This window comes from Cetorhinus maximus, unplaced genomic scaffold, assembly GCF_964194155.1.
Source record: "Cetorhinus maximus unplaced genomic scaffold, sCetMax3.hap1.1 HAP1_SCAFFOLD_1040, whole genome shotgun sequence".
In the NCBI taxonomy this organism is placed as follows: Eukaryota; Metazoa; Chordata; class Chondrichthyes; order Lamniformes; family Cetorhinidae; genus Cetorhinus; species Cetorhinus maximus.
Genome location: NW_027596982.1, coordinates 65,186 through 87,888, shown reverse-complemented (window position 1 = coordinate 87,888; position 22,703 = coordinate 65,186). Strand labels below are relative to the sequence as shown.

The 22,703-nt window shown below is 49.0% G+C and overlaps 1 protein-coding gene and 1 long non-coding RNA gene across 7 annotated transcripts; one reads left to right on the top strand and one right to left on the bottom strand.

Annotated features, from left to right (window-relative positions):
• Positions 1-363: 363 nt before the first annotated feature.
• LOC144675607 (uncharacterized) lies at positions 364-22,210 on the bottom strand. Of its 6 annotated transcripts, XR_013575113.1 has the most exons (3): positions 12,433-14,317; positions 9,103-9,293; positions 364-653 (listed from the first exon to the last, which is right to left on the bottom strand). It is a non-coding gene; the product is annotated as an uncharacterized LOC144675607 (long non-coding RNA). The 6 variants fall into 6 exon arrangements; XR_013575112.1 differs by lacking the exons at positions 364-653; positions 12,433-14,317 and adding an exon at positions 21,953-22,210 and having other exon boundaries at positions 8,316-9,293; XR_013575109.1 differs by lacking the exons at positions 364-653; positions 12,433-14,317 and adding an exon at positions 19,453-19,747 and having other exon boundaries at positions 8,316-9,293.
• LOC144675606 (UDP-glucuronosyltransferase 1A1-like) lies at positions 8,430-22,081 on the top strand. Its single transcript, XM_078536251.1, has 5 exons — positions 8,430-9,281; positions 11,460-11,591; positions 13,887-13,974; positions 18,135-18,354; positions 21,799-22,081. Exons 1-5 carry the CDS (start codon positions 8,430-8,432, stop codon positions 22,073-22,075), a joined length of 1,569 nt encoding a protein of 522 aa, XP_078392377.1. The 3' UTR covers positions 22,076-22,081.
• Positions 22,211-22,703: the final 493 nt, after the last annotated feature.

Sequence of the window (22,703 nt, the reverse complement as noted above, 5' to 3'; positions counted from 1 at the left end):
TTTCATGCCCAAGCGGCCTTTTGCATTTTCTGTGAAGCCTCATCCACGGTTCAGGATGAGGTTTCGGCCAGTGATTAAAAATAAAACCCTTTAACACTCATGTTGAACATGTCTCTGCTCATGTGACAGAGTCACAAGGGGACTTTTTCAATATTTTAAATATCTTCATTTTTTATTTTAAGAAGCTGCAGGCGCCCGTGTGAACTTCTGCGCCCACGCTGCTCCCGCCCCCACCCCCACCGTGGCAGCGCTGAGCGCTGCAGCGCGCGTTTCACGCCGGCTGGCTGATTGCAGGCGGTGGTCAGCTCCCCGGCCGCTCCCGGACCCGCCCGTCGATTCTCCTGACCACCGGAAAACCCCGGCATTGTAAACTGATCACTTCCCTGGAAGGTTCCTACGTGGATTGTACTGCAGACCTGCCCCGACATGGAATGTCACACCTTGTGGGGGAGGGGGTGTCAAGGTCCACTCACAAAGCGACTCTTGAAAAGAAGGCAATAAATATGCAAAGTGTTGGACTTTAAACAACTGTAATTCTGTCAAGATAATGGGAACTACTAACCAGCCAGATACTCCCGACAGACACTCAAAACCCCCTGTGGAGGACAGAATGACCCCCTTCTCCTGTAGGTTCCTACCATCCTGAAAAATGTCTGAAATAAAAGACCAATGTACATCTCAAGGACAAGCAAATTACTTAATCATGTAAGTTATTTTAACTTTTAATTGGACTCTAACTTTTGTTACTTCTGAGATGAGTGTATGTGTCTGTGTGCGTGTGTGTATGTGTGAGTGTGTGTGCGTATGTGTGTGTGTGTGTATGTGTACGTGTGTGTTTGTGTATGTGTGTACATGTTAATGTGTATGTGTGGGTGTCTGTGTTTATGTGTGTATGTGTATGTACGTGTGTCTGTGTTTGTGAGTGTATCTGTGTGTATGTGTGTATGTGTGGGTGTGTGTATGTGCATGTGTGTGTGTGTGTATGTGTATGGGTATGTGTGTGTGTGTGTGTTTGTGTGTATGTGTGTTTGTGTATATGTGTGTGTATGTGCGTGTATATGTGTGTGTGCGTGTGTGTATGTATGTGTGTGTGTATGTGTGTGTTTGTGTGTGTGTGGATATCTGTGTTTGTGTGTGTATGTGTGTGTGCGTATGTGCGTGTGAGTGTATTTGTGTGTGTCTGTATGTGTGCGTGTGTGCATGTGTATGTGTGCGTGTGTAAATGTATCTGTGTCTGTGTGTGTATGTGTGTGTGTGTATGTGTGTCAGTATGTGTATGTGTGTGTGTGTATGTGTGTATATGTGTGTCTGTGTGTATGTGTCTGTGTATGTGTGCATGTGTGTGTGTGTATGTGTATGTTTGTCTGTGTATGTGTATGTATGTACGTGTGTTTGAATGTTTCTGTATGTGTGTGTGTATTTATGTGTGTATGTGTGGGTGTGCATGTGTGTGTATGTGTCTGTGCGTGTGTTTCTGTATGTATGTGTGTGTGTGTGTATGTATGTATATGTGTGTATGTGTGGTTGTGTGTGTGGGCGTGTGTGTATGTGTGTGTATGTGTGTGGGAGTGTGTATGTGTATGTGTATGTGTGTGTGTGTGCGTGTGTGTATGTGTATGTGAGCGTGTGTGTGTGTGTATGTGTATGTTTGTCTGTGTATCTGTGTGTGTACATGTGTTTGAATGTGTGTGTCTGTGTGTGTGTGTATTTATGGTTGTATCTGTGGGTGTGCATGTGTACGTGTATGTGTCTGTGTGTGTGTTTGTGTATGTATGTGTGTGTGTGTGTATGTGTGCGTGTCTGTGTGTGAGTGTATGTGTGTGTGTGCGTGTGAGTGTATGTGTGCGTGTGTGTATGTGTATGTGTGTGTGTGTGCGTGTGTGTATGTGTATGTGTGTGTGTGTTTGTGTGTGTATTTGCGGGTGTGTATGTGTATGTGTGTGAGTGTGTTGTGTATGTGTGTGTGTGTGCGTATGTGTATTTGTGTGTGCGTATGTGTATTTGTGTGTCTATGTGTATGTGTATGTGGGTGTATGTGTGTATGTGTATGTGGGTGTATGTGTGTATGTGTATGTGTGTGTCTGTATGTGTGTGTGTGTATGTATCTGTGTGTGTGTGCGTGTGTATATGTGTGTGTGTGTGTATGTGTATGTGTGTGTCTGTATGTGTGTGTGTATGTGTGTGCTTGTGTGTGTGTGGGTATCTGTGTTTGTGTGTGTATGTGCGGGTGAGTGTATTTGTGTGTGTGTCTGTATGTGTGTGTATGTGTGTGTGTATGTGTGTGTGTGTGCATGTGTATGTGTGTGTGTGTGTGTATGTATGTGTGTGTGCCTGTGTGCGTGTGTATGTTTGTATGTGTATCTGTGTCTGTGTGTGTAGGTGTGTGTGTGTGTGTATGTGTGACAGTATGTGTATGTGTGTGTCTATCTGTGTATGTGTGTGTGTGTCTGTGTATGTGAGCGTGTGTGTGTGTGTATGTGTATGTTTGTCTGTGTATCTGTGTGTGTACATGTGTTTGAATGTGTGTGTCTGTGTGTGTGTGTATTTATGGTTGTATCTGTGAGTGTGCATGTGTATGTGTATGTGTCTGTGTGTGTGTTTGTGTATGTATGTGTGTGTGTGTATGTGTGTGTGTCTGTGTGTGAGTGTATGTGTGTGTGTGCGTGTGTATATGTGTATGTGTGTGTGTGTTTGTGTGTGTATTTGCGGGTGTGTATGTGTATGTGTGTGAGTGTGTTGTATTATGTGTGTGTGTATGTGTGTGTGTATGTGTGTGAGTATGTGTATGTGTGTTTTTGTGTATGTGTGTATGTGTTTGCATGTATGCATGTGTGTGTGTGTGTCTGTGTATGTATGTGTGTGTGTGTGTGTGTGTACGTGTGTTTGAATGTGTGTGTATGTGTGTGTATGTATGTGTGTAAGTGTGAGTGTGCATGTGTGTGTGTATGTGTCTGTATGTGGGTTTGTGTATGTATGTGTGTGTATGTGTATGTGTGTCTGTGTGTGTGTGTCTGTGTGTATGTGTATATATGTGTACGTGTGGGTGTTTGTGTATGTGTGTGTGTGTGTACGTGTATGTGTGTGTTTGTGTGTGTGTGTATGTGTATGTGTGTGTGTATGTGTGTGTATGTGTGTGTGTATGTGTATGTGTGTGCGTATGTGTGTGCGTATGTGTGTGTATGAGTGTGTGTATGTGTGTATGTGTGTGTGTGTGTATGTGTGTATGTGTATGTGTATGTGTGTGCATGTTTGTGTGTATGTATATGTGTGTGTGTGTATGTGTGTGTGTATGTGTGTGTATGTGTGTGTGTGTGTATGTGTATGTGCGTGTGTGTGTATGTGTGTGTGTGTATGTGTATGGAAAATCGCTAATGTAACCCCCCTGTTTAAGAAGGGAGTGAGGCAAAAGACGGGAATTACAGGCCGATTAGCCTGACCTCGGTTGCTGGTAAGATTTTAGAGTCCATTATTAAGGATGAGATTTCAGAATACTTGGAAGTGCATGGTAAAATCGGGCAAAGTCAGCATGATTTCATCAAGGGGAGGTCATGCCTGACAAATCTGTTAGAATTCTTTGAGGAGGTAACGAGTAGGTTAGACAAAGGAGAGCCAATGGATGTTATCTACTTGGACTTCCAGAAGGCCTTTGACAAGGTGCCGCACAGGAGGCTGCTCAGTAAGATAAGAGCCCATGGTGTTAGAGGCAAGGTATTAGCATGGATAGAAGATTGGCTGTCTGGCAGGAGGCAGAGAGTGGGGATAAGGGGGTCCTTCTCAGGATGGCAGCCGGTGACTAGTGGAGTTCCGCAGGTGTCAGTGTTGGGACCACAACTTTTCACTTTATACATTAATGATCTAGATGAAGGAACTGAGGGCATCCTGGCTAAATTTGCAGATGATACAAAGATAGGTGGAGGGACAGGTAGTATTGAGGAGGCGGGGAGGCTGCAGAAGGATTTGGACAGGTTAGGAGAATGGGCAAAGAAGTGGCAGATGGAATACAATGTGGGGAAGTGTGAGGTCATGCACTTTGGTAGGAAGAATAGAGGCATAGACTATTTTCTAAATGGGGAGAGAATTCAGAAATCTGGAGTGCAAAGGGACTTGGGAGTCCTAGTCCAGGATTCTCTTAAGGTTAACTTGCAGGTTGAGTCGGTAGTTAGGAAGGCAAATGCAATGTTGGCATTTATTTCGAGAGGACTAGAATATAACAGCAGGGATGTGTTGCTGAGGCTTTATAAGGCTCTGGTCAGACCACATTTAGAATATTGTGAGCAATTTTGGGCCCTGTATCTCAGGAAGGATGTGCTGGCCCTGGAGAGGGTCCAGAGGTGGTTCACGAGAATGATCCCAGGAATGAAATGCTTAACATATGAGGAACGTTTGAGGACTCTGGGTTTATACTCGATGGAGTTTAGAAGGATGAGGGGGGATCTGATTGAAACTTACAGAATACTGAAAGGCCTGGATAGAGTGGACGTGGGGAAGATGTTTCCATTAGCAGGAGAGACTAGGACCCGAGGGCACAGCCTCAGAGTAAAGGGAAGACCTTTTAGAACAGAGATGAGGAGAAACTTCTTTAGCCAGAGAGTGGTGAATCTATGGAATTCATTGCCACAGAAGGCTGTGGAGGCCAGGTCATTGAGTGTATTTAAGACCGAGATAGATCGGTTCTCGATTGGTAAGGGGATCAAAGGTAACGGGGAGAAGGCGGGAGAATGGGGTTGAGAAACTTATCAGCCATGATTGAATGGCGGAGCAGACTCAATGGGCCGAATGGCCTAATTTCTGCTCCTATGTCCCATGGTCTTATGGAATATCCTTTGTCCATACCTCCGAAAACCAAAACCATCCTGGGCTGTGAGCATTGAGAGGTGTGCACGCGGCTGCAGTTTAAACATGGGACCCGGAGTGAGGAAGCAGTGAGGTAACGGCGTGATGGGCCAATCAGAGGCTGCCAGCCAGCGAGGGGGCGTGTTTCCTGTGGCTGCGTAAATAAAGAGGCAGGAATGGGACGATACGGTCATTGTGACAGGCAGATGAAATGACTTTTTTCCCGCCCACTACCGCACTTTGGGCAAATCTGTGATGATAGTGCCCCAAGTCTCTTTGGCCCTTCACTGTTTCTAGATTTTTACCATTTAGAAAGTCCCTTGTTCTGACCTTTTTAGTTCCAAAGTGGGTGACCTCACATTTGCTTACATGCAAATCCAATGGCCACTGATTCTTTTTCTCCTGTTCCTATCTCTTTGTAATGTTATGCTTCTATCTACATTGCACACAATAAAAACATAGAAAATAGGAGCAGGAATAGGCCATTCGAGCCTGCTCTGCCATTCAATATGATCATGGCTGGTCCTCCATCTCAACGCCATACTCCCGCTCTCTCCCCATATTCCTTGGCGCCTTTAGAGACCAGAAATCTATCCATTTCCTTCTTAAATACATTCAGTGACTTGGCCTCCCCAGCCTCCTGTGGTAGAGAATTCCACAGGTTCACCACACTCTGAGTGAAGAAGTTTCTCCTCACCTCAGCCCTAAATGTCCTACCCCATATCTTGAGACTGTGACCCTTGTTCTAGACAACCCCCAGCCAGAGGAAACATCATCCCTGCATCCAGTCTGTCCATCCCTGTCAGAATTTTATACGTTTTAATGAGATCCCCTCTCATTCTTCTAAACTCCAGTGAATACAAGCCTAGTCGACCCAATCTCTCCTCATACGACAATCCTGCCATCCCAGGAATCAGTTCGCTGCACTCTCTCTATGGCAAGTATATCCTTTCTTAGGTAAGGAGACCAAAATTGCACACAATATTCCAGGTGTGGTTTCACCAAGACCCTGTACAGCTGCAGTAAGACATCCTTGCTCCTGTGCTCAAGTCCTCTCACAATGAAGGTCAACAGATCATTTGCCTTCCTAACTGCTTGCTGCACCTGCATGCTTCCTTTCAGTGATTGTTGTACAAGAACACCCAGGTCCCTTTGTACATCAACATTTCCCAATCTATCACCATTTAAATAATACTCTGCCACTCTGTTTTTCCTATCGAAGTGGATAACTTCACATTTATCCACTTTATACTGCATCTGCCATGTATTTGCCCACTCACTCAACTTGTCTGAATCACCTTGAAGCCTCTTAACAGCCTCGCCACTTACATTCCCACCAAGTTTCGTGTAGTCAGTAAACTTTGAAATATTACATTTGGTTCCCTCATCCAAATCATTTATATATATCGTGAATCGCTGGGGCCCAAGCACTGATCCCTGTGGTACCCCACTAGTCACCACCTGCCATTCTGAAAAAGACCCATTCATTCCTACACTCTGTTTCCTGTCTGCTAACCAATTCTCAATCTATGCCAAGATATTACCCCCAATCCCATGTGCTTTAATTTTGCACACTAACCTCTTATGTGGGACTTTATCAAAAGCTTTCTGAAAATCCAAATACACCACATCCTCTGGTTCTCCCTTATCTGTTCAGCTAGTTACATCCTCAAAAAATACAGTATGTTTGTCAAACATGATTTCCCTTTAATAAATCCATGTTAACTTAGTCTAATCCTGTTGATATTTTCTAACTGTCCTGTTATCACATCCTTTATAATAGACTCTAGCATTTTCCCTGCTACTGATGTTAGGCTAACCGGTCTGTAATTCCCTGTTTTCTCTCTCTCTCCTTTTTTAAATAGTGGGGTTACATTTGCCACCCTCCAATCTGCTGGGACTGTTCCAGAGTCTACAGAATTTTGGAAAATGACAACCAACGCATCCATAATTTCCATGGTTGCCTCCTTTAGTTCCCTGGGATATAGATTATCAGGCCCTGGGGATTTATCAGCTTTCAGTTCCATTAATTTCTCCAGCACTATTGTTTTAGTAATACTAATTTCCTTCAATTCCTCCTTCTGACTAGACCCTTAGTTCCCTAGCATTTCTGGGGAATTATTTGTGTCTTCCTCCGTGAAGACAGAACTAGAGTAGTTGCTTAATTGATCTGCCATTTACTTGATCTCTATTGTACATTCTCTCGTTTCGGACTGTAAGGGACCTACATTTGTCTTCACTAATCTTTTTCTTTTTGCTTACTTATAGAAACTTTTACAGTCCACTTTTATGTTCCTTGCAAGTTTACTTTCATACTCTAGTTTTGCCCTCTTAATCAATCTCTTGGTCCTCCTTTGCTGAATTCTAAACTGCTCCCAATCCTCAGGCTTGCTACTTTTTCTAGAAAATTTATATGAATCCTCTTTGGATCTAATACTATCCTTAATTTCTTTTGTTAGCCACGGTTGGGCTGCTTTTCCTCTTGTGTTTTTGCACCAGAAAGGAATTATTAACTGTTGCAATGCATACATTTGTTCCTTAAATATTATCCATTGCCTATCCAGTGTCATGCGATCTGAATCCAGCTTCTGAAAACCTGTTTAAACCAGTTAAATAATTAACTAGCTGCAGCTGCACGCAGAGCCCGTATAATCCCTGTTTTAAAGCGGGACTAAAACGCACCATCTCCCAGCCCAAAGAGCAACTTGTAGCTAGTCGCTAAATTAAAGAAAGACTAGACTTTGGATAGACATTAACCCTTAAAAGTCCCTTTCTCCCCAAACTCCAACTTAAGCAATCAAATGCAGCCCAAAGCAGCACTCCAATGCTGCATACCTTTGTGTCAGTGGCAAATTGGCTTACGTGAGCTTCTGTCCCATCACCTGAGCCATTAGTAAATATGGAGAATGGTTAAGGTCCCAGCATGGGCACCCTGCCAGCAGGAAGACAGCATGCCATGCAGGTCTCTCGTTCCCATTCCCTAAGGAGATGCCCCCCTAATGATTGAGTTGGAATGTCAATGGCCTATGTGGGGATCAAAGCTGTGACCCTGCGTTCGATCACTGGTCTGCTGGGACTTAAGATTCTGGGTTGCACACTTGTTCCGGGATGACTGAGTTGGTACCGTAGACAGAGTTGCTCAGCAGACAGCTCTTAGCAGAAACACATTCTGCTTATTTCCAAAGGAACTCAGCAGCTACACCTGTGTGCTTACAACTCCATCTCCGTCTCTACATTACAGACTCTGAACTAAAGGCTACTGACGACTGAGGTAGCCGGCACGACTCTGCTATTGGATCCCAAGATCATGTGATCTTCCATTATAACAATCTTCTTGAAGGTACATTACACATCAGATTACTGCACCCTGCTATGGTCAACTGAACTGTCTGGCTCAGCAAAGGTTAAACATATTAACTGAGATAATGTGATTGAGTGATTGTGTCTGTTGTGTTAAACATTAATAGCTCAGAAGTCACAGACTCTGTTAATCGTCCTTTAACGGATTTTCAGCAGGCAATATATAACTGCTGGGAGCTCAGGCTGGACTCTGTTACTGAGCCTGTCACAGAGGGGTTTGAGAAACTGCACAAGAGATGGCTTTGACCCACCAGATGGGATGTCTGCTGGCTTGTCTGCAATGTTTCTGGGGTCTCGCCGCAGGTGGAAAGCTGCTGGTTATTCCAACCGATGGGAGCCACTGGCTGAGCATGCAAATTCTACTCAAGGAACTGCATGGAAGAGGGCATAAGATTATGGTGGTCTACCCTGAAAGCAACTTGCTGATCACCACCTCCCCCAACTACAGCAGCAAAACATTTCCCATCGCTTTCAGCCAAGCTGAGGTGGACGAGTTGTACGAGAACCTAACAGAGATGGGTATTTACAATGGGACGTTTTACCAGAGGGTTCAAAGAACCTTGCAGCATGTGAGTAAAGTCAGACAGTTCTTCCACAGCATCTGCGAGTATCTGCTGTACAACACAGAGCTCATGAAGGAGCTGGCTGAAGAGAAGTATGACGCTTTACTGACTGACCCTTTTGTCCCCTGTGGCGCTATTATTGCGGAGAACCTCTCGCTGCCCACGGTCAACCTGCTGCGGGGGCTGCCTTGCGGCTTGGATAATTTAGCCACGCAATGCCCCCGGCCGCTCTCCTACGTGCCAAGGATTTACTCTGGGAACACCGATCGGATGACCTTCCTGCAAAGGATGCAAAACGTGCTGCTCAGCTTACTGGAGCCGCTGTTGTGCTGGTTCATATATTCGCCTTTTGAAGAGCTGGCCCAGAGGTTCCTTCAGAGAGAAGTGACACTGGTCCAGCTGCTGAGTCAAACTTCCATCTGGCTGCTGAGGTATGACTTCACGCTCGAGTACCCGAGACCCCTGATGCCAAATATGGTGCTAGTTGGAGGCATTAACTGCAAGGACAGGAAACCCTTACCGCAGGTATGGACAAGACTGGTGTCAATGGAAAGAGAGAATAAACATTAATGTTAGCAACGGTAGGGACATTAAATGATAAATATATGCTCCATTGGAACTGGAAGCACAAGTAAGCTGACATAATTACGAATTATTTGAGGCTGTAGGTCATTTGAATATGCCATCTATTCAAATCAGCAAGAGAAAAGGAAAATACTGCAGATGCTGGAAATCTGAAGTCAAAGCAGAAAATGCTGGAAAAGCTCAGCAGGTCTGGCAGCATCTGTGGAGAGAGAAACAGAGTTAACCTTTCAAGTCCAGTATGACTCTTCTTCAGAGCTGAAGAAGAGTCACACAGACTCGAAACATGAACTGTTTCTCTCTCTCCACAACTGCTGCCAGACCTGCTGAGCTTTTCCAGCATTTTCTACTTTTATTTAATTCAGTATATTTAGTCAGTGCTATTTTAATTTCCAAACTTGATCTTTGGTAATTTATCTCTCATGGAAATCAAGAAATATGGAGAGTGGGTGGGAAAGTGGAGTTCAGGTAGATTAGAACACCAGCCATGATTGTATTGATTGATGGAGCAGGCTTGAGGGGCTGAATTTTGTTTTGCAAAAATATACTTTATTAAGAAAATGTCTAAAAGAACATTACAAAACATTTCAAAATGGTTGTTACAGAAAGTGCAATGATATTCGGATTATCTACTGGTTGATCCAGTTGCACTCTGAGGTGCTTCAATACAATAATAAGGACAATACAGACATTTCAAAATGGTTGTTACAGAAAGTGCAATGGTCTTTAAGTTGACAAAATACATCATGTTGCACTGTGAGGTGCTTCAGTATAATTATAATACAATTAGTATTCACTGTATACATTCAATGTGATTCATACAGCCCATGGGGTTGATACAATTCCCAGTCCCTCGGTGCCCTGTGGCAGAAAGGTCTTAGACAGAGACCTTTCCCCATTGTGCCTTTGTGGCGGCTGCCCCAAGCTTTAGTGCGTCCCTCAGCACGTAGTCCTGGACCTTGGAATGTGCCAGTCTGCAACACTCAGTCAGGGACAACTCTTTGCGCTGGAAGACCAACAAGTTTCGGGCAGACCAAAGAGCGTCTTTCACCGAGCTGATGATCCTCCAGCTGCAGTTGATGTTTGTCTCGGTGTGTGTCCCTGGGAACAGCCCGTAGAGCACAGAGTCCTGTGTCACAGAACTGCTCGGGATGAACCTCGACAAAAACCACTGCATCTCTCTCCAGACCTTCTTTGCAAAGGCACAATCTACAAGGAGGTGGGCTTTTGAGGGGCTGAATGGCCAACTCATGCTTCTACTTCTTATGTTCTCCCCAGCCTTACTCTGGCGGACATTCTTTGCACCCCAATTTTATAGTTCTTCACTCCAACACCGTGAAGGCCCATTGGTTATGTTCCAAAAATGTCCAAACCACACTGGCCACTCATGCCAAGCTACACCCATTTTTATGTTCTGATTTATGCCAATGAAATTGGCAGGAAATTTGTGTGTAACTTGGCATCAGCAGGAGGGTGTGGAAATATGAATATTCTCACTTGCAGCTTCTGTTTTAGAGGATATTCCACAACATTATCTATATCACCTCCTTGTGGATAGTGTCAACAACGGATCCCATAAATCACTGTTTCATCATCGGCCATCTTGGCATCAGTAAGGTTTCCTGGATCAACCATAAATAATCAACACAATTAGACCTAATTGTCACGGAGCCGGCATTTCAGTCACTCATATTTAAATACTCATATTGAGTATTGCTGAAAAAAGAGACATGTCAAAGCTTTACATCTTGTACTCATCAGGACACTTGCAAGAATGCCGATATGAGGGGATATTTTCAGCTAAACAAAATAAGTGACAGCCATTTGCTGACTCAATCCTCAGGGCAATGTCTTGACCAATCAAGCTCAAGCTGCCTTGTTTAAATTTCAAGCATTGGTTGGCAGTTAACTGTCAGTCACTATCATTGGTGCATTCTCCAAGGCAACGCTCAGCACTCTCTTCATATACAGTATAAATCGTTGTTTTTCCCCCTTATGTTGACATTGTCCTGATGAGTGCGAGACGAAAACTTCGCCGTGTACCTTAATTCAGCAACACTCAAGGTCTGTACCACCGAACGAGCATTTATTCATCTTGCTCTCCTTTTTGTTTCTCTGCAGGATTTAGAAGAATTTATGAACAGTTCTGGAGAACATGGAGCTGTGATCTTCTCCTTAGGGTCAATGATGTCGGGCATGCCAATCGAAGCAGCCAATCTGGTTGCAGAAGCACTGGGTCAACTTCCTCAGAAGGTGATTCCAGATAGAGGTGGCAACGAACACTGGAACAATAGATTAATGTTAGCTAAATGCAGCATCAGGTGTCCATTCATTGCAGCTTCACATAAGCTTCGCATCTTAAAACCCTTCCTTCTGCTGCTTTGTATCTATATGGACCAGAAGGATTGGGCAATATGTTCGAGGGTTCTTTACCTGTCAGGTCTTATTGGGAGCGATCTGGAAGAAATCACAGAACTTGGGGAGGGCACGCACCCCAAGAGGAGCAAAGGCCACACTCTCATAGGGTGGGATTTTCCAGCCCCGCCCACTGCTGGGGATCATCCAGTCCCAGCCAATGGCCTTTGGGCTGTCCTGCCACACCCCCGGCGATGGGGCCCCTGTCACAGCGGAGCTGTAAAACCCAGGCCATGAAACAAGCCAGCACAGAAGCAGCCCATTTGGCCCATCATGCATGGCTCTTTGAAGGAGCTATCCAATTAGCCCCTCTCTTTCCCCCCAGACCACAACCATGTTTTAACACATAATGGCCTTCAATCAAAGACTCACCATTCAAGGTTAGTTGTAGTCGATCCAGCTTGTACAACCTAACACCCTTTATGCTTTTGGGCAGCCATCTCCTCCAGGTCCTGATGCACTAAGGCACCCTATACCATGGGGCTGATGACAAGGCGATATTGTTTTGATCAGGGCTGTAGTGATTTGCCTTCAACAATGCTAATTCCAGGCCTGACTTTAAATCCTGAACTCCCTTCCTTTTGTGTGTTCTTCCTGCTAAATGCTGTATCATTTTTACACGCATGGTTTCAACCGGGCTTTAGTGCCAAGACACGTCTGGACTAGTTTTTGTGAATACCTTCGGCATTAGAACCAGCAACAAAGCAACACCTTTTTGCACACAGGTAATACAGGAAACACTCAGGCCTGCAGACAGAAAAAGCAGTGTTAATGTTTCAGACTGATGGCCTTTCATCAGAACTGAGAGATATCGGAGGTGGTCAGTTTTTAGGCAAGTGCAGAGTCAGGGGAGAGAAGGTGGAGGGAAAGCTAAAGGTCAACCACAGGCAGTGATTGAAGAGAATAGATGCAGTTAAGGAGGGAGAAGGGATGGCAGATTTGGATGAGGAGGTCTTGAGATGCACTGGCAGCGTCCCTACCTCTAGGCCAGCAGCTCTGGGTTCAAGCCCCACTTCAGGGCTTGATGGCCACAGGAGGTGCTCAGCTATGCTGCAGAAGGCAATGGTGAGCCACTGCCGTACTTTGCCAAGCATCATCATGGACCAATCCAATGGGAGTCCATGGTCGCCAACACCCTCTTAGGGCACGAAATATCTGAAGGGGGAGGAGGAATGTCTTTGGCAGGATGCATTATGACAATGGGTTGAATAAACATGGCGTGCATCTCCTTGTATTTAGAAGATAGAAGGGTGTTTAAAATGACAGAGGATTGATTGTGTGCTCATGGAGAAACTCTTCTCAAACTCAATGAGGATGGAAGGCTGTATGTGCCTAGTAATCCTGAAATTTTGGTACCGCTTTCCACTCACCTTGTTTACTCCCACCTACGTCTTCATTCTAATTGTCAGAGGAAAATATGATGACAGTGTCTTGGTACTATTTCTAAACATGACACAGCTAAGCTGCTTTGTATTGTAATGCAGCCTTTAAGAAATTACCTGTGAAGATTCATATTGACTGAAACTTGTCAGAAGCCTGCTGCCCAATGTTACAGCTTCAAAGGTCACAACTGGAGAATTCGTGTGGATTTACCCAAAATAATGCACTGAATTGGGTCGGGACAGATGAGGGGTGCAAATAAAATCACTTACATTCACATAGCCTGACCTCAGGATGTTCCAAAGTGCTTTACAGACAATGACCTTCTTTTGAAGTGTAGTCACTGTTGTAATATAGAAAACACAGCAGCCAATTTGCACACAGCAAGCTCCCATGAACAGCAATGCAATAATGGCCAGATTATATGTTTTAGTGATGTTTGTTGACGGATATATATTGACCAGGACACCAGCGAGACTTCCCTGTTGTTCTCTGACACAGTGCCATGGGATTTTTTTACATTCACCTGAGCAGGCAGAGGGGGCCTTGGATTTAATGTCTCATTTGAAAGGCAGTATCTCCAACAGTGCAGCCACACCCTTAGTGCTGCACAGGGAAGTCAGATTAGAATATTTTGTGCTTGAATCCTGGGACTTGAACCTAGAACCTTCTGACTCCGAGGCGAAAGTGCTACCCGCTGAACCGAGGCTGATCTGGCAACTGATTATTGGAATGTTGTCTCTTTGGTGATAGGTCCTGTGGAGATACGTTGGAGAAAAACCTTCGACGTTGGCATCAAATACCAAGCTGATGAAATGGCTGCCACAGAATGATCTACTGGGTGAGAGAGCAGCATGTGTTGATTCTGGTAGGGTGGTAGAAAATGCAGGCAGTAACCCCACCCAGCCAGTATGAGGCCCCTGTCCCCTTCCCAGTCAGAATACACGAGTTTGGGAATACCTGATTGTGACAAATTGAGATTTGCGGTAACGTTGTTAAACTAGACTCTAAGACCTGGCCTTCTCTGCAGTGGTCTCTGCCATATTTTATCACATTCAGTCCACTTCCTGGAAGGGTAGATTTCCTCACTAACCTCACCGGTGTAAGCCTCCTTCGGAAGCACCTTCCAAACCCACGACCGCTACCATCTAGTAGGACAAGGGCAGCAGATAGATGGGAACACCACCACCTGGAAGTTCCCCTCCAAGCCACACACCATCCTGACTTGGAAATATATCGCCGTTCCTTCACTGTCGCTGGATTAAAATCCTGGAACTCCCTCCCTAACAGCACTGTGGATGTACCTACACCACAGGGACTGCAGCGGTTCAAGGAGGCAGCTCACCACCACCTTCTCAAGGGGCAATTAGGGACGGGCAACAAATGCTGGTCTAGCCAGTGACACCCAAATCCGTAAATTAATAAAAAAAGAAATATACAACACAGGAGAATTTCTTAGGGAGGAAATCCAAGTGTAAATACTTTCTGATCCTTGCACCTTTAAAGGGCTTCCCCGTCCAGTGTCCTCCTGTTTTTTGGGCCTTGCTCTGAACAGCCACCATTCCCCAGTGCCCTCATAGACTGGGGTGGAATAGTTACAGCGCAGAAGGAGGCTATTCGGCCCATCGTATCAGTGCTGGGCTCTCTCTCTCTCTCTCTCTCTTGCCTCGTCCCTCTCCTTTCTCCTGCAGCCCTGCAAATTTTCCCTCTTCAGGTAACGACCCATTGGTGTCTCCGTCTGAGGGACAGCCCAAGTGGGGCAGCAGCGGTAAGTGCCCAGCCTGTCACTCTGCCCATGTACCCAGGCTGAGTCGGGATCAGAGGCCTCGGGCTCGGCACCCCATCAAGCGAGGAGCCTCTGGGCTTGAAAGGGGGGGGGGGGCGGCAAGGTTTTACCCCGACAGCTTTGGGGCACCCTTTACAGCCCCTGCAACCCACAGGGGGGCGGCCAGAATTTACACGCAGCCCGGAGAGCAAGCAGTTTGGGGTTCTTGCTGGCAGCTCTTCAGATGCACTGAGAACCCCCCCAACTCACACAAACCCCCCCAACAACCACCCCCACCACATAACCACCCCCCCACACAACCACCCCCCCAACAACCACCCCCCCAACAACCACCCCCCCAACACAACCACCCCCCCACACACCCCCCTAACAACCACCCCCCCCACACAACGCCCCCCCCCAACAACCACCCCCCCCACACAACCACCCCCCCACACAACTACCCCCCCCCACACAACCACCCCCCCACACAACTACCCCCCCCCACACACCCCCCCAACAACCACCCCCCCCACACAACCACCCCCCCACACAACTACCCCCCCCCCACACAACCATACCCCCACACAACCACCCCCCCACACAACTACCCCCCCCCCACACAACCATACCCCCACACAACCACCCCCCCCACACAACCACCCCCCCACACAACTACCCCCCCCCCACACAACCATACCCCCACACAACCACCCCCCCCACACAACCACCCCCCCCACACAACACCCCCCCCCAACAACCACCCCCCCCACACAACCACCCCCCCGACACAACCACCCCCCCAACAACCACCCCCCCAACACAACCACCGCCCCACACAACCACCCCCCCACACACCCCCCTAACAACCACCCCCCCCACACAACACCCCCCCACACAACCACCCCCCCGACTCACAGAAACCCCCCCAACACAACCACCCCCCCCGACTCACACAAACCCCCCCAACAACCACCCCCCCCACACAACACCCCCCCCCACACAACCATACCCCCACACAACCACCCCCCCCCACACAACCACCCCCCCGACACAACCACCCCCCCCACACAACCACCCCCCCACACAACCACCCCCCCAACAACCACCCCCCCAACACAACCACCGCCCCACACAACCACCCCCCCACACACCCCCCCCAACAACCACCCCCCCCACACAACCATACCCCCACACAACCACCCCCCCAACAACCACCGCCCCAACACAACCACCGCCCCACACAACCACCCCCCCACACACCCCCCTAACAACCACCCCCCCCACACAACGCCCCCCCCCAACAACCACCCCCCCCACACAACCACCCCCCCACACAACTACCCCCCCCACACAACCATACCCCCACACAACCACCCCCCCCACACAACCACCCCCCAACACAACCACCACCCCCAACACAACCACCCACCCCACACAACCACCCCCCAACAAAACCACCACCCCCAACACAACCACCCACCCCACACAACCACCCCCCAACAAAACCACCACCCCCAACACAACCACCCACCCCACACAACCACCCCCCTCACACACAACCACCCCCCCAACACAACCACCCCCCCCAACACAACCACCCCCCCCAACACAACCACCCCCCCCAACACAACCACCCCCCACCACACAACCACCCCCCACCACACAACCACCCACCCACAAAACCACCCCCCCACACACCCCCCACACAACCACCCCCCCCAACACAACCACCCCCCCAACACAACCACCCCCCCCCACACACAACCACCCCCCCCAACACAACCACCCCCCCCCACACAACCACCCCCCCCCACACAACCACCCCCCCACACAACCACCCCCCCCACACAACCACCCCCCCACACAACCACCCCCCACAAAACCATCCCCCCACACAACCATCCCCCCACACAACCTACCCCAGACAACCATCCCCCACACAACCACCCCCCACACAACCACCCTCCACACAACCATCCCTCCCGCACAACCACTCCCCCCAACACAACCACCACCCCCCACACAACCACCCCCCACACAACCACACCCCCCACACAACAACCCCACCCACACAACCACCCCCCCACACAACCACCCCACCCCACACAACCACCCCCCACACAACCACCCCCCACACAACCATCCCCCCACACAACCATCCCCCCACACAACCACCCCCCACACAACCACCCCCCACACAACCACCCCCCACACAACCATCCCTCCCGCACAACCACTCCCCCCAACACAACCACCACCCCCCACACAACCACCCCCCACACAACCACACCCCCCACACAACAACCCCACCCACACAACCACCCCCCCACACAACCACCCCACCCCACACAACAACCCCCCACACAACCATCCCCCCCGCACAACCACTCCCCCCAACACAACCACCACCCCCACACAACCACCCCCCCAACACAACCACCCCCCCCCACACACAACAACCCCCCCCACACAACCACCCCCCCGACAGACAACCACCCCCCCACACAACCACCCCCCACACAACCACCCCCCACCGCACAACCACCCCCCCAACACAACCACCCCCCAACACAACCACCCCACTCCACACAACCACCCCCCCAACACAACCACCCCCCCCACACACAACCACCCCCCCTACACAACCACCCCCCCAACAACCACCCCCCCCACACAACCACCCCCCAACACAACCACCACCCCCAACACAACCACCCACCCCACACAACCACCCCCCAACAAAACCACCACCCCCAACACAACCACCCACCCCACACAACCACCCCCCCAACACAACCACCACCCCCAATACAACCACCCCCCCAACACAACCACCACCCCCAACACAACCACCCACCCCACACAACCACCCTCCCAACACAACACAACCACCCCTACTCCCCTACCCCGTGTACATTGAGCTTGAGAATCATTCCCGACGTTTCCAGATTCAGGGCCCGGAGAAAGGGCCGGACTCTCCGCACTAAAATAACTCTGGATCAACCCAGTCGACGGACTTGAAATCAAAAAGCAGGAAACACGGTTGGCGTTTAGAGGCAAAAAGGACAAAATAACACGAAAGCCCCCTTGGTCACAGAGGAGACCCCTTTTTCAAACAGCAGTCTCTTGAGGGACTTCCTCTGGAGAATCTCCCAGCGCTTACACACCTTGCTGAAGATAACTTGGATGGCAGTAAATTAAACTTTATTCTTATCCCTTGTTGTGTGGACTAGGGCATCCCAAAATGCGAGCTTTCCTGACACACGGCGGGTCCCATGGAATCTACGAGGCTATCTGCAGTGCCGTGCCAATGGTCTTACTGCCCTTCTTTTCGGACCAGGCAGACAATGCCGAGCGTATAAGGGATCGTGGAGCTGGCGTTGTCTTGAGTTTAAGAGATACCAGCTCTCGGGCTCTGAGGGACGCACTAATCTTGGTTATCAACGACACCAGGTGAGTGAGCTTCACACCGCTTCAAGCTAGGTGGCATCTTCAAAATCCTTTCCTCTTGCTTTCAAAGCCAAAGAATCCGGAGCGAAGCAGAGAAAAGGGAGATCTATCCATGGGTCCATAAGAAGGTATTTCTGCAGCTTCCTTCACAGCCCAAAGCGCTTTCCGCCCGATAGACAATGTTTTCCAAGTCTGCTCGCTGTGGTGGGGTAGGAGGTATAGCAGCCAATTTGGAACCATGGAGTGGTTGCAGCGCAGAAGGAGGCCATTTGGCCCATCAGGCCTGTGCTGGCCCTCTTAAAGAGGAGCAATTTGCCCCGTGCCATTCCCCTGCCTTTTTCCTGTGGCCCTGAAACTTTTTCCCCTTTCCAGAAGATGGACTCAATTCCCTTTGGAAAGCCTCAATTGACCCCGTCTCCACCACAATCCCAGGCAGTGCATTCCAGGTCCCTCTGAATAGGATGGTCACCATGGAAGCGGCCAAACAGGAGGCCGACTTGCTGATCAAATCTAAGCTGGTGATTGCCTGGCCTGCTGAGGGTTCCAGCATTTGCTGGTTTTATTTTGCGGCAGAAGAACATTGGTCTAGCGATTGCGATGTACATCTAGGCTGCACTTCTCACTGTAGTGTCAGTATGGTGAAGTGAAACACTTGCCTTGTCTTGCACATGCTCCTTTGGAACTGGTAAGCACATCAATAAAGCTGCATCAGGAGGATTCGTTCAGGTCCTCCTACTGTTCACACCAGGGAAGCGCTGAAGTAGGTAGAGGAGTCTTAGATACGCCAGGATGAAACCTGCTCACGTTTCTTCTTCCAAAAGGTACATAGAGAGAGCTCTGTGATCAGCAGCCTGAAGGAAGAAGACAGCTCAGTAAAGTCATCGCAGTCCGACATTTAGAGGATCAGCAAATCCTTTTATGCCGGATTGTATGACGTGAAGGCCACAGACAGCACGGCCTCCCAGTCCTTCCTGTCCTCTATCACGGAGGTCTTAGACGACAGTACACGGGAGAGTCTGAACAAACCACTAACTCCTGACGAACTGACTAAGGCCCTTGAGTCCTTCGAGAAGAGTAAAACTCCCGTGAGCGACAGCTTACCGGCAGAGTTGTATTCGGCTCTGTGGGACTGGATGGGCCCAGACCTGCTAGAAGTGTACGAGATTATGCTCCTGGCTGGCAGCATGTCAGAATCCATCAGGAAAGGCATCAACACCCTCATCTACAAGCAGAAGGGGGAAAGGGAGGAAATTAGAAATTGGGGACCCATCTCACTGTTGAATGTGGACTATAAGATTCTGTCCAAGGTCATCGCCAGTTGGTGATCCACCCTGACCATACCTGTGCTGTGCCGGGCAGGAAGATGTCTGACAGCCTCGCGCTACTCAGGGATACGATTGCCTATGTGCAGGACAGGGGGGTAGACACCTGCCTTATCAGCTTGGATCAGGAGAAGGCCTTTGATAGAATATCGCACACCTACATGGTGGATGTGCTCTCCAAAATGGGGTTTGGGGAGGGAATTCGAAATTGGATCCAACTGCTCTACACTAACATCAGTAGCACAGTTTCAGTCAATGGGTGGGAATCAGATAGCTTTCCGATTAAATCTGGAGTCAGTCAGGGCTGCCCTCTCTCCCCTGTCCTGTTTGTGTGTTGCATAGAACCCTTTGCTGAGTCCATCAGGAAGGATCCGGGCATAAGAGGAGTGACGATCCCAGGCAGTGGAGGCACTCAGGTCAAAGCCTCCCTGTATATGGACGATGTCACCGTCTTCTGCTCAGATCCACTGTCGGTGCGCAGACTGATCCACATCTGCGACCAGTTTTAACTGGCCTCGGGAGCCAAGGTAAATCGTGGGAAGAGCGAGGCCATGTTCTTTGGGAACTGGCTGACCGATCCTTTGTCCCCTTCACCGTCAGGGCTGACGGCCTGGAGGTGCTGGGGATATGGTTCGGAGGGACCGGGGCTGCGTTAGAAACTGGAAGGAGTGAGTGTCTATGATGAAAAGGAAACTGGGTATGTGGGAGCGATGCTCCCTCTCCATTGCGGGTAAGAACATGGTCATCAGGTGTGAGGCGCTCTCGCTGTTGCTGTACATGGTGCAGGTCTGGCCCATTCCACACTCCTGCGCGATGGCGATCACCCGAGCCATCTTTCGCTTTATCTGGAGGTCGGAAATGGAGCGTGTCCGCAGGGACGCGATGTACAAGCCTCTAGATAAGGGGTGAAAAAATGTGCCCAACATCGCCCTCATACTGATGGCCACCTTTGTGTGCGGCTGCATCAAGCTGTGTGTAGACCCTCGGTACGCAAACACCAAGTGTCACTATGTGCTAAGGTTCTACCTGTCCCCGGTGTTGCGAAGGATGGGTCTGGCCACACTGCCGCGGAACGCTCCAAGTAGTTGGACCACCTGTCCCTCGTGGAAAAATTTATGCAGAGAAACACCTTTGACCACAAGTCCATCGGGCAGTGGTCGGAACGTAATGTCTTAGAGGCCCTGAGGGAAAAGGAGAGGGTAAATCCGGTGGGATGGTTCCCCGAGCAGAATGAGTTATATGAGAAAAAAAGTCATTTGGCAGAATGCCTCATCGCCAGAACTTTCCAACAAGCACCAAGATGTAGCTTGGCTGGTAGTGAGAAAGGCCCTCCCTGTCAGATCCTTCCTACACGCCAGGAGTCTCACCCCCTCCGCACGTTGCCCTCGAGGTGGCTGTGGTGGGGAAGAGACCGTTGTTCACCTCCTTGTGGATTGTGCCTTTGTAAAGAAGGTCTGGAGAGAGATGCAGTGGTTTCTGTCGAGGTTCATCCCGAGCAGTTCTGTGACACAGGACTCTGTGCTCTACGGGCTGTTCCCAGGGACACACACCGAGACAGACATCAACTGCAGCTGGAGGATCATCAACTCGGTGAAAGACGCTCTTTGGTCTGCCTGAAACTTGTTGGTCTTCCAGCGCAAAGAGTTGTCCCCGACCGAGTGTTGCAGACTGGCACATTCCAAGATCCAGGACTACGTGCTGAGGGACGCACTAAAGCTTGGGGCAGCCGCTGCAAAGGCGCAATGGGGAAAGGTCGCTGTCTAAGACCTTTCTGCCATAGTGCACCGAGGGGCTGGGAATTGTATAGACCCCTCGGGCTGAATGACTCACAATGAGTGTCTGCATTGAATATTGCTTGTATCACAATTGTGTTGAAGCACCTCAGAGTGCAACATGATCTGTGTTGATAACTTGAATCCCATTGCACTGTCTGACTGTCTGTAAGGACCATGTTGAAATGTCTGTTATGTTCATTGTTTGTATTGAAGCACCTCGTGATCTATGTGTAAAACTTGAACCTGATTGCACGTTTTGTGATGGCCATTTAGAAATGTTTTGCAATGTTCTCTCAGATATTTCATGAATAAAGTATATTTTTCCAAAGAACAATGACTTTCTCTTTCAGATACAAGGAAGCCATCATGAAGATGTCTTCCATCTACAAGGACCGCTCAATGGAGTCCCTGGAGCTCTCGGCCTACTGGGTGGAGTATGTGATGAGGCACAGAGGAGCCAAACATTTACGATCTGCAGCTGACAATTACAACTGGATCCAATACCACTGCCTCGATGTCGTGGCGGCTCTTGTTGCCATGGCGTTGCTGCTTCTCTGCTTGGTGATCAAGTGCTGCTTGTCCTGTCGACGGAGGGTGAGAGGCCAAGCTAAGAGGAAGCGAGATTGAGGCGCCTTTTTACAAGTGAGCCCTCCCCTGAGCACCCAGATGGACCGGACAGTGCCTCCCCCTGGCGGGCTTGTGGCCGTGGAGAGGAGTGACAGCGCTCGCTGACCATGGAATCCAGCCCCGTTAGGATTGGGTTGGGGTGGTGGGGTGGAGTGGGGGGGTGGTTAAAGTAACTCTCTCAGTTCCCAGCAGCACTATTGGGTGATGCAGTCTCTTGGAAGCCAATACCCTGGTCATCTCTTGGCCGCAGAGGAGCACTGAATGGAATGGACAAACTGACCGCCAATCCCCGGAAACTCCCGGCTCGAAAGACCCTCAGCTCACTTGTTAAAATGTGTGGGGAGAAGGTGTAAAATGAATGGATTTCATATGCCACAAATAGATGCTCCATGTTCTTCCAGGAGTTTTCAGTGAAATTTGTTCGGCTATACCACGTAATAAAATCCCCGCAATTCACAAACAGAAGCTTTTCTCATTTACCAAGGACCTGTTGGAGATAATGGCCGGAATCTTCCGTCCTGGAGTCCGACCCCAGCGGCAGGCGCGGAAGCGGGAATGACTTCCGCTGGGGATGGGATAGCAGGTCAGGGACCATCCTGCTCTGTTCAGCACAATACACATGGAGCCA

Excerpts from the sequence above, each read along its gene's own strand:
- LOC144675606 (XM_078536251.1), top strand. The coding sequence starts at position 8,430 with ATGGCTTTGACCCACCAGATGGGATGTCTGCTGGCTTGTCTGCAATGT. Across the intron at positions 9,282-11,459 it reads ACAGGAAACCCTTACCGCAG|GATTTAGAAGAATTTATGAA; the intron begins GTATGGACAAGA and ends GTTTCTCTGCAG. Across the intron at positions 11,592-13,886 it reads TGGGTCAACTTCCTCAGAAG|GTCCTGTGGAGATACGTTGG; the intron begins GTGATTCCAGAT and ends CTTTGGTGATAG.